At 31.9% G+C, this 12,703-nt stretch overlaps 1 protein-coding gene and 1 long non-coding RNA gene across 2 annotated transcripts; both read right to left on the bottom strand.

Annotated features, from left to right (window-relative positions):
• Positions 1-3,686: 3,686 nt before the first annotated feature.
• LOC127700268 (ryncolin-1-like) lies at positions 3,687-8,641 on the bottom strand. Its single transcript, XM_052203689.1, has 5 exons — positions 8,554-8,641; positions 7,686-7,837; positions 5,611-5,704; positions 5,105-5,269; positions 3,687-4,118 (listed from the first exon to the last, which is right to left on the bottom strand). The coding sequence occupies exons 1-5, from the start codon at positions 8,573-8,575 to the stop codon at positions 3,874-3,876; spliced, it is 678 nt and encodes a 225-aa protein (XP_052059649.1). The 5' UTR covers positions 8,576-8,641; the 3' UTR covers positions 3,687-3,873.
• Positions 8,642-8,719: 78 nt separating this feature from the next.
• On the bottom strand, positions 8,720-12,111 carry LOC127700271 (uncharacterized). Its single transcript, XR_007981516.1, has 4 exons — positions 11,979-12,111; positions 10,481-10,642; positions 9,228-9,299; positions 8,720-8,826 (listed from the first exon to the last, which is right to left on the bottom strand). It is a non-coding gene; the product is annotated as an uncharacterized LOC127700271 (long non-coding RNA).
• Positions 12,112-12,703: the final 592 nt, after the last annotated feature.

The raw sequence follows: 12,703 nt of genomic DNA on the forward strand, positions 1-12,703 counted from the left end.
CGCCCGTTAGCAGGGCGTTCACTCCTGAAACCAAAGAAATTACCAGAGCAAACAAAATACGCCGAAGTAGTTGCAACCCGTTAAATACACGTACATCTGATATTGTATGCACTCATATAAATGGACCAAACCCTGATTGACTTATATGTTTTTCTACGTTTACTACGATGTTGACTACCGATTAAGGTACCAAAAAGGGGAGTCTCTGTGTATTTTATAACTAAAGTGCTTTGGTGTGTTTTTATTTGATTTATTCTTGGAAGAGTGTTGAATGTTTTGTATATGATAAATTGTAAAGCTAAAATCAATCTTGTTATCTGTTGTACATGTAATAAAAAGTAAAATAACAAAAATACCAAACTCCAAGGAAAACCGAAACGGAAAGTCAATTTCAATGAGTTTCTGGACTACCATATTTAAACCAGTGCCTTAGCTATTTTGCCTGTTACGCTACCATTGCCTTGACTATTTAGCCAGCTATGCTACCGGTATGCATAGTTTGTAACTCAATACAAGTGTTGACAGATCTATATTAGAATTTTCCGATAACATAGTCATCAGTGTGTTAACCTGCATAAAAACCTTTTACTCAACCTTTTACACACTCACCCGTCCTGTAACAGTATGTTTACGTCACTGTTGGCTCGAAAGAGATTACTGTGTTGTACTGAGAAGTCTTGTGTTCCTTTGTTAGAATATCTTTGTGCGATGCTAGTTGGAACCTACTCTTTGTTGATAACAAAGGTTATCAAATTGAACAGTTTTGCCTAACCTGTTACTCGGATAATCTTTCAGCCGATTAACCGGTTAACTGATTGTTAAGTTGATTGTTTAAAGGTCGTATCTGCAGTCCTCTACAAATGCTCGGTTTTATCATACGATAAATTTAAGTTTATTCAAGTCATTTTAAGGCTTGGCTTTGAGCATTTCTGGTGAGTTTTACTTTTGATAATCCCATATTACCATATCTACTATGGCGTTCCTAATAACTTTAGATTGAGCAGATGAACATTGATGAATTGACAATGTCTTAAACCGTTGATTATTTTACTTTTTCTGGTGTCTCTGAAAAAAATTCTGTGGATTGTTTAAAAATTTAAAGTATGACAAAGACTTGGACGATGGAGGTGGCATATTTACATGTAGGTCTACGCAATAATAAATCAAAGATAAAACAATGAAGTAAGTCGTACAATTTATTCGGCTAACAGCTGTTAAAATACATGTATGCTAATTATGTTTACTTAAGATCTAACCCCGAGCTGATAGAAAAAGAGTTAAAAGCGGGCTTTAAAATCATTAAGTTTTACTCAAACTATCCAATAATGTTAGATAATTATAGGAGCAAATCACCAATAGGAATCTTAACAAAATGAACCACTTGGATGGTCTCTTGCTAGGATGCGCGCTAGAAGTAAAGGAATTCAGGTCAAGTTCAAATGGGTTTGATGCCTCTTTGATAAGCATGTCTCATTTAGACGATATATAATAAAAGACACTCGAAGTCAGAAAGATGTGTCCAAATAGACTGACATGCGGACCGTTATTTGAATGCTTCCAATAGTAAACTTTATTCAAGTTCATGTACATTAAAGTCGGTCGCTCTGGCCAAAATGTGTTCAAGCAGGGTATATTCAAAGTTTCGAGGTATTTTTTTATATATGGATACATATTTCTTAAGCACACATAGTTTTTTGTCATTAATTTGAATAAAAAGATTGACTGATTGTTGGTTACTTAACGTTCAGTAGCAAATTGAATGAAAGAAGAAGTGGGGTATTCGTCAATGACACAGCAACCGAACGGCACTCAAAACACTAAAGTGCATTTGTAGGTACGCAAAAACGGGTAAGAAACATTCCATATTTAAAAAAAACTCGTCTTCCTGATACAGATTTAATCAAAGACTTGAAGTTCAGATGCATACACTATACAATATCTAAACGTTTTAGTATAGTGCGCTGAAAGTGAAATAAAATCTCCAGTTTAAGACTAACAACATGAGAGTGTCTACATTGGAAAACCGAATAAAGTACCAACTTTTTGAGAATACATAAAGAAAACATCTACACTTTATATCATGCAACCAGGAACTCCTCAACTAGTGGAGATTTTATTGGGCAGTAAATATTTCCCAAGAAATTTGAAGTCACAAGGGTTTTTTGGGTTGGGGTTTGCTCATCGTTTTGTTCGTTTGTTTTTTTGTTTGTTTGTTTTTTGCGGGTAAATTTAGGTTGGACGGTTTAAATATCCCATTTTAGGCGGATGAACTCAGATGCTCAGGAAAGATAAGTATCCTTAGCGCTTAGTGCTTAGTGCTTCGTATGAGTTTAAAGTAAGATATTTACGGCTTAAACCTTTCTAATTATTATTCTGTTACGGCCATTTTCGTAATTGAAACTGCGTTGGGTTTTGTTTTATAGCTTTTGGTATGTTCTATTCAATTTTGATGGAAGCCCTTAGTTATAGAGACCTTTGGTATTAAAATATAAGGTCCTTGTTCCCTCAAAAGGAAAATTAAGATCACGATCAAATGTCAAGGTCATGTTCTAACTTTTTACTTTTGTTATCTCTTCCACTAAAACTCCGTATAATATATCAACATCAACAAAATATTTTTACCATATTGTAAGTTTGAAATAAGCTGTATCTCATTTACCATATATAGTAGACACCTATGGTCTTTTGAATGGAGTTCATTTCTTTATAACAAGAAATTGAGGTCAAGATCAAAGTTTTACTTGACGATCTAGATATTGCCCTTTGCTATAAATGAAATTTTGTAAAGCGGAAGCAGCAATTTATCTTCTTTAAAGCAACAGTACATAGAAACCATATATTGTTGGACTCAGAGTAAAGTAAATAAAGGCAACAGTAGTATACCGCTGTTCGAAATTCATTCATCGATTGAGAAAAAAACAAATCCGGGTTACAAACTAAAACTGAGGGAAACACATCAAATATAAGAGGAGAACTACGACACAACAGAAACACAACATTAGAATGTAGCACACACAGAAACGAACTATAATATAACAATGGCCATTTTCCTGACTTTGTACAGGACATTTTAAGAAAAAAATTGTGGGTTGAACCTGGTTTTGTGGCTAGCCAAATCTCCCACTTTTATGGCAATGTTAAATATAACATTAAAATGACAACATTACATGACAGGACTACAATACAAATAAATGGGAGAACATATTGGACAGAGAAACATACGAATAATAGCTAACAAAAGGTACCAGGTTTAAAATTTAATACACAAGACGCGCGTTTCGTCCAAAGAAAATAGTAGCTAACTGTAGCTAATGAGAAACAAATGCAATACTTTCTATCATAATTTTATATTTAGATTGAATTTCGAATATAAGGAAGTAACAATTGGGATATGTCTCCATGTGGTTGGTAAGCATAGGATTTTTTCTTTTGTTGTCTAATTTAGAAATGAACTATTTTTATAGACACTTGTCTATTGTTGAAGACCACATAATGACCCGTTGATGACCTCTAGTATTCCTTTCATGCAAGTTGAAAGAAGACAGTCTTGCGTATGTAACCTTTATCTTTACTAGACCAAAATAAAATCATCGTAGACATGTAACATGCTTGCTTATTTATGAACTTCACGTCGATGTTTTATTCATTCGTGATTGCTTCTATATTTATTGCTATAACTCACGTAATATTGTGATATATTTTAATTTTTAAGAAATAACTTTTAAACATAACAAAGTCAGATAAGAAATGTCTAACAATGATTTCTCATCTTAAATATTCTGCAAATGTTAAAAGTAATTTGACTGATTCCGAATTCAAAATGTGTCAATCATGCTATATGAGATTCCATATCTTTGGCAAAACTAAAATATTTTAAAACCGTCTTATCATCATGCGGGCATACTTCATAGAATAGCTGCTACCCTTTATCAAATTCCAACTGACACCATCCCAGTGACTTGTTTGTTGCGTCTTGTAGATACCATTTAGATTTGAATGATGACAATTGTTATACCACCATCCTCCTTTAGCTTTCTCTGCACAGTTACTGGAAGACTTATCATTGTCATGATCTTTCGTTGAAAACTTCATTCCGTTATGATACGTCAAACCATCTTCTGTGATGAAATAGATTCAATTATAATTATCAATAATAGAGTAAACTTTAGTTCTTCATTTACTTAATCTATCTTTTTATTTTATTTGTAGTTTCATAAAGGTTTGTTTTACACTTTAAGTTCGTATAAGCCTACCATTTAATTTTTTATTTGAAATCCCGTTGATATATTAGCTATCAGTCGCTTTTCTCCAATCTTGTGTGTCTTCAACACATAAATGCAAAACACATAATACGATATAAAGCATATTTTGATAGATTGTATGTTTCTACACAAGGAAATTGAAAATAGGAACACAATTGTTTATAGATGCTAGTTCTGAGTTATCAATAGTGTTCATTACCAACAATAAAGATCTACACATGAATCAGACCTTCTTGTGTATGTACTACCTTTTTCAGCATGACTTAGATAAATCAAATGAAAGCTTAAAAACGAACAATGAACGTTAACATGTCAATCATAATCTTCCTTTTATTTTTACTATTTTTAAATAACAAATAACAATGAAATAAGCCTACACAAAAATGTGCATCCGGAATTTGAAAGAGTGTAAAATATGTTCTTGTTTTCTTGATAATATCTATGTCTCTAAGGCACACAATTTCCTCTGCATATTCGTGATATACATAGAGACAATCGTTTAATCTAGATTTAGTCTATCATTGATTAAAAAAATTATTATAATATGTACACCTATTAAATAAATATTATTACTCATGTACATTGATAATGTAAATATAAATATTTTAGCTTGAAACAATCGTTGTTAAGTCGAATAAATTTGCACTTTGTATGAAAATTTGAGCATAACTTTCCTCAAACAAGTTCAACTCAGCCTAAATCTTAAATTTATTTAAATCCTATTATAGATTTAAATATCATGTGCTTCTAAGAAATTTATCAAAGATACAAGCGCAAAGTACTAACATTTATGAGAGTATTCAAATATTGTGTCATTTTTTGTTCAATGTAAATAAACTTACTTGCATTCCCACTGTATCCTCCAACCTTCAAAATATACTTGTTTGCTTCGTTTCCAACTAGGAATGTCTTGTAGATGGCATACCATTTGTTCCCCGTCCAGTCACCTAAGTCTATCCTTAACTCATACTTTCCACTTGAAGTCAAAATATGTATATTATCGTTCCCTGTTTTTAAAAAAAAACAAGGATTGTACGATTAAAACTAAAAAATTGTATGTTGAAATAATTGAAATATTTATACTTTGTTTTCTTTAATCCATCAAGATTACATGTAACAGTTAGAAAATAAATTTCATATTTAATTGATAGAGTTTGATTTTGTCAGTTTTTATGGACTTTAGCTTTTTGAATTTGTCTTGGAGTTCGGTATTTTTGTTACAATATTTTTCTTACATCATGTTGAATATTGATGAGAGTGTTCAACATTTACCAAAATGTTTTCACTATTTCTATTTTATCTGCAGGGAATGCAAGATGAATAATAATTGCACTCATACAACAATCACCTAGCCAAAAACTCTTTTCGACATTCCCAAATCCTTTTCTGTACTCTGTCCATGTTCTGTAAAAATTTGTAATATCCTGTCGTCTTTGCAATACCTTTACAAAATAAAGAACAAATAGGCATAATGTATGTTTTAATTTATAACGATCAATAACAAAAGAAAACATTTCCCTATATCATCATATATATATAAATGGAAATAGAATAATTCCATTGGAATTTCAAAAGGGGCAATGTGTAAAGCAGCATCTGTTTCACATTTTTAACCACGTATGTAAAGTAATTTTTAGTGTACTGCTTTCTGTTGCGAAATAGTTTTATCAAATAGTCCAAGAACAGCGTTTTATCATTAGAAATAATGACATTTTGAAAACTAAGGATTTTCTTATCCCAGGAATAGAATACCTTAGCCGTATTTGGCACATTTTTTTTGGAATTTTGGGTCCTCAATGCTCTTCAACTTTGTACTTGTTTGGCTTTATAACTATTTTGATCTGAGCGTCACTGATAAGTCTTATGTAGACGAAACGCGCGTCTGGCGTATTCGATTATAATCCTGGTACCTTTGATAACTATTGAAATCCACCCATACTTTTTCTGGGCGAAGATGCATTGTGCAAAACTAAAAGCTTGTTAAACATAAATTTAGGGTACAGGTATTGAAAAGGTGTACATTACTAGTAACTCAAATTACATTTTCTACCTTATAGGAAAATTCAATTAATACATGATAAAAACGAAATCACAAGTTGAAATCACAATAATTTGTCGATAATGGCAAAGAAAATCATGTCGAGAATAAAAGTGAAAAAGATAAAAAAAAAACCAAAAAAAGTTAAAAATAAATAATTTACAACGCTAAAGAGCATGGATCTAGTAAAACAAAATCAACCAAAAACAGGAGATAATCTTCGGAAAAAATTTTAATATGAAAATCACAAATAATTGTTACGGGAGAAAAACATCGTATGTGTTGTTTGTTTTATATGATTGAAAAGTCACACATGTCTACTGTCGTCAATGTCTTCCTTAAATGTTAATGACAGTAATACTTGACTCGTTTATTTGTCATTCTTATTCAGTTTACCGTCTATTGGAATTAATTCTAATATGACGTGCTTCTTTCGCTTTGTAAACAACACCGTGATAAAATTCGCGATATATCTATACTTAGCGCAGACTCAGAGATGTGCATAGTAGTTGCTGTTACTATTTACCTCCCACGTAAATCCACATGTATCGTAACCTATGTGCAAACACTATGTCGATTTCGTTGTGTCCAAATTGAAATTGAAAAAGAAGCTACAGAACCGTTATTCCTATAATATTGCATAACAAAAAGAATTAATGAACAAGAGCTTAAAAAATGTATAAAATCAAAATAAAATAAAATTCCGCCAAATTTCATGAATGATCTTGGCGCATTAACGTCATGTCATAACATGACGTCATACGAATGAAAACTCTAAAGCTGAATGTTTTTCGTTACGTATACGCCCTAAGTTTGGATAATATTGCATTAAAATGGAGTTTTGAGGTAGGCGTTGTTTCATTTTCTATTCCATTGCATTATTCGCACATTTGTGGATTTCAGCAAGTCAACATGGCGGCTCACTCCTTAGTTACGACATGTCAACTCTGGATTTGTTAGTAAATAGTAGTCAACGAAAAATGAATGTTTGGGTTAAGAATTATGAGAATTGAACACATTTTTTATACTGCTTATTTGAGAAATAATTCATGTAAGACTTAGATTTATATGACATTTGTAGCTTTTATCTTACAGGGGGTAAAATAGAACAGCCATACACACGGCAATCTTACGTTCGCTTCAGTTTTTAAATTACCGTATTTGTCCTATTAGAATTGAAATAATTCATGGAAGCCATATATTTGTTGGACATTTACACATGGCCTGAGCCGTTATATTTGTTAATTTTATCCCTTGCTAACGCTCAGGAGAAAATTCGAATATCACGGTCCAGGCCATGTGTAAATGTCCAACAAATCTATGGCTTCCATGAATTTTTTCTTAATTCAATATGGAAACGTATTCATTCATAATGTAACACTTACCGTCCAACCTCCACCGTAGTCATTCATGTTACAGTAGACTGTCATAGCTGTAGAATTGTCTGGGTATATAGTGTAGACACCGCTCTTCTTATGTACCTTCTTCAATTCAGTACAGTCCTGTGGTGTATTTAAACCCAAAGGCTTGCACAGACCTACAATTATTAGTCAAATATTCTTTCATGTCATAAGCCTAACCTTGGATTGGCAACATCCCCTACAAAAACTGCCATGTATAGCTTCACAAAGACGACAAAAAAACATAAAACATGCAAACGTCTACTAGACTGAATCATGTAAATCTAAGAACACTTGGCATAAAACAATGAAACAGTAAGTACTTGTTTTAATGAGGCGTGAAAATTGATACAAAAATAAGAACTACCACCAACATGGGAAGATATTTGTTGGACGGGAATTTAAAAAAAAGCATGTGTGTAAACCTAATACATAGATAAAATTCTAATTTCTAATACTTAAGGTGTTTGATGTTTCTTTCTTTCAGCTAACGAATAGACAGAAAAGATCGTACGAACGCGAGATCTCAGGGGAAGACAATAAATATTCTGTGCACGGTTTATTTTGATAACTCTTTTTCATATATCATAAACAATATGCACATTTATACTTATTCATTATTTTTTGAATTCTGTTTCATTTAACTTTTGCAGCATTCAGAAATAGTATTGCAAACATGTGTCAGTTTGGTTCAACTCTTAAAGTTCGATAAAGGCAAAGTTTGAAAAAAAGATACAGCGAAAATTTGACATCTTTAGGACGAAAAAGCAACATGGCCACATTTTACGTTCAACATTTACAATAATCAGCTGTTTGCGAGTGTGACAATCTTATACAAAATAGATTTGCTTACCCTGAACGTCATTTTTCAACATCCTTATTACACTCGATTCTTCTTTCGGGCCTTTGCTTGCTGAAATATTTTGTAAACTTATTAAGTTTTCCATTTGCTGGTAATTTATTGATTTTTTTTCATTTTCTAGATTATTCAATTCGTTTACTTAAATATCAAATAAATATAATGATTCAATGTTATTTTTCAAGTAATACTTGCCTTCCACTATCCATTTCAACTTATTTCTCAACTGTGTGTTAAGTTTAACTACATCACTGTATACATCAATATCTACAATAAAAGCTGTTTTCAATAAAACGAATTTTGGTAGATTTAATATCTTGGGAATAACTCTACAATATTACTTTTCTATCAGCAGTTTTCAGTCTACCTTTAAAAAAACCAGATGAACATGTGACTCTTTCTGAACGAATCAAACCAGTTAAAATATTCAAAATAAAAATATTATTTGATATTGCAAATTTGATACGATAAGTTAATAGAAAAAAATGAAATCTTTACTAAAAAATAGGTTTAAGACAGTCCTTGTCGTAATTTTCTAAGATAAGAACAAATGCTGTAGTTATCACTAAACATTTAACAGAACCAATTGAAGTACATGTAAGTGAAGTAAATACATTTTGTTGCTTTAATTTTTACTTTTAAGAATAATGAAATAACATAACACTTACTGTTCAGTATGGATTGAGTGTCTTTTAACAGTTGCTTCGCTGTGTTTTTGGGTTTATCGTGAAAACATATCCCTAAAGTATTTTAGACATTGTAAACTATCTTTTCATAACAACGTAAAGTGGAATATATATAAGTATAAACACAGGGAATACAATAAAAACTGTATAAAGTTACTTTAATTGAATTTGACTATATTTGTGTATGTCCCTTTTGTCATATGGCTCCTAAAGTTTTTACTAGTTTATATATCTATGGCTTTGACATGTTTGGGTTTATGCATTCCGGATGAGGTAAATCCAAAATAAAGCGCTTCGTTTATAAGTGTTATTTTCATACACGAGCACTGTGTAGATAACTCTGCTGGTGAACTATTAGTCCCCGAGGGTTTTCATGAGGTAAGTAGTCATTGCTTTGGTTCTGACATGATTTATAAATATAACTTGATTAATAAGGAAATTATTTAGAAACGTAGGTCCCAACTTTCTAAAGAAAAGCTGACGTTTGATGAATTGGTCTGTGCATTTTATATCCCTTTTCTTGACATAGCTCCTAACATGTTTATACGACCCTGGCTTTCAAATCTTTAAGTTGGAAGGTAAATCCAGTTTTATTTTTATGATACAAACGTGGAAAAGCTGATATATCAAATGCATTGGATATATACACTGCAAATATAACCAAAATAAAAACCGAAGTTTCATAAAAGAACCGCTGGACTTTACCGGGAGATAGCAGTCTTCGGATATATTGTTGTCCTTTTTGCTTTAAAAGCCATTGATTTTTTTCAAAAATTTCGGATTTTCATAATATTTTGACCTCGAGCATCACTAAAAAGACATGCATTGTCATAATGCACATCTGTATGGTAAAAATGGTATCGTAAATATTATTAGTATTCAAACGGAAAATAACACCCATATTGCTTTGGGAATGTATAATAAAATTCAGAAGTTAAAATACTTTAATATAAAAATTAGAAGATGTTGAAGGATTGCCAATGAGACGAATATCCACCAAAATTCAAATGAAGTGGATGTTAGCAATCATAGTCAACCGTGCGGCCTTCAATAATGAGAAAAAACCCATACCCTATAGTCGGCTATAAAAGGCCCAGACAGGAAAAATATGAAACATGCAATTTATTTGAGAAAACCAAAAAGCCTGTTTTATAACAATTTACGAAAAAAAAAATTATAGAAGTTGTTTCATTTTCTCTTTTTTCAAAATTCGGGGGAAAACAAATTAATATTACCTTGTAATGAGTGCATTATATCATCAACCTTCGCGTCCACGTCTGAGGATTCTCGCTTATAATTTGTCAAATCTTCTACAGTTTTTCTTGTATCTGTCAAGTCGTCGGATATGTCTCTCCGAATGGCCGCTGCATGTGAAGTTTCCTGTTGTTCTATCGAATCTAAAATTTAATATTAATCGACATTACTTTCTATGTTGTGCAACCGATTACATATATGACTTACTTATATATGATTGCTAATGGTTCTGCATGACTAAAGTTAAACGTTCAAACAAATTTGCATGCCCTAAACACATTGCTAAAAAGAAGATCGCCTGTAATTGTCCACATCCTCGTTCCTTCGTCTTTTTTTATTTTGTCGTATTGGCAATCAACCTGCATTTTCTTTTACGCTGTATTTATATTTTTAACAAAAAAATATGAAAATAATGAAATAGGAGAAAAATACAAGTAAATTTCGAATTGCATATACGGTGCCCCAAATATATTAAAGTATCTTGTAATTTCACTTTCCTTACGGACTGTATTAAGTTGTGACTTCCTGGAAACAAATACAATTAGATAAATCTCCCGATGCTTAAGTAATACTTACCTTGTTCTTGTTCTTGCTTGCTCAAAATGTAGTTTATTGTTCTACAGAGTTTGATACTTTCCGAGTTTCTATGTTAGGTGTCAATCATCAAGTAAGAAAACAAGGAATAGTGATCGCAGCAATCACAGAGGGCCCGAAGGACTAAACAAGTAATATTCAAACGTAGCTAACACCCTTGGAAAGCAAAACAATGTTTGATGCACCACTAATTCATCCCCAAACTTTAAGGGATTTTAAAGTTACAGAGCTGAAACAATGTTTAGTATTTGTACAATGGGGTTGCACTTAAAGTTGAACAAATATTTGGCCATGATTTCCATTGAATTGTTTTCCTTCTTGTACCCGACACACATTCCAGATATGATGAATAATCTGCCATGTTACATTGTCATACTCCAATGGGTTTGAAAATTAGGAAGCGGAAACGATTTGTGTATGTGTACACATGGATGGCTAAATTAAAGTTGTTGACAATGACCTCCACTGATGGGTTTTCTTCCTTGTTCGCGACTCACCTTCTAGAATTGACAAGAATAAGATAAAGTTACAATAATCTACAAGAGTGGACACGATATGTGATTGATGGCCTCAAAGCTGCACGGACGGACAGACTGATATACAGACGGACACGCTAATTACTACAGACGTTTAATTTATTATCAATCGGCGATTTCGTTATAACATTATTTTTTTGCAATGCACATGTGCTGCATATTAACCACACATGATTGAAAGCTAGCAACAAAATCATGAAAAAAAAACAAGTCTTATAGTATCATGGCGCATTTTTGAAGAAGTACGTGCAATCTTTTTGCGCGGTTAAAAAAATCTTTACACATTCAAAGCATATATTTTGTTGTTTCATTTGATAGTGAAATATTTGAGTATTATAAGCTTTCCTACCGTCATTGTTTTCAATGTTAGCGCCTTCTACACGCAACAACATTACCAGGTAAAAGAAACTGACCAACATCGGCATCATGATGGGTGCTATTGACATTCTGCTGTAAATCATCGTGAATACATAGGCATGACATTTACTAGCAGTAAACTATCAATTGCTTCGTAGCGTGACTTAAATTGTTTATTTGCATATTATGTTTCTCCTTTCAATTAGGAAATGCTATAAAAGTATGAAAAATAAGTTATGTCTTGTTTTCCGAAGACCACACCTAGATCCAAAAATACAATATGAAATGATTTCTTCGAATGCACACACTTTGCAAACTTTATTATTTTTTTTGTAAATTATTTATGTCCTTCAAGCAAAGTGCGGAATTCAAAGATTTTCTCTATGATGATTTTCCAAAAATAGAACTGAAATTTATGTTTTATACTGATATTTTTTTTTACAGTATCAATAATATATTCATTGGAAATTGCTCATGTTAGAACGTTCGTTCATTTATATATATCTATGGTCTTTTTCCAATTTCGGTTATAAAAGTATTTCTTATGGATATTTGATTAATAAAAATACAAGTAATAATGCTTATCTGATGACCAACTTTTGTTATTCTCTTTATGGGAAAATTCCGATTGATGAATAAAATCTAATAATTCATTTCGAAGCTTTAAAGTATACTGTGTATCAAATAAAACCAAGGTAAACATATTGAAATATTGAC

Source organism: Mytilus californianus, unplaced genomic scaffold (assembly GCF_021869535.1).
Source record: "Mytilus californianus isolate M0D057914Y unplaced genomic scaffold, xbMytCali1.0.p SCAF_5, whole genome shotgun sequence".
Taxonomy (NCBI): Eukaryota; Metazoa; Mollusca; class Bivalvia; order Mytilida; family Mytilidae; genus Mytilus; species Mytilus californianus.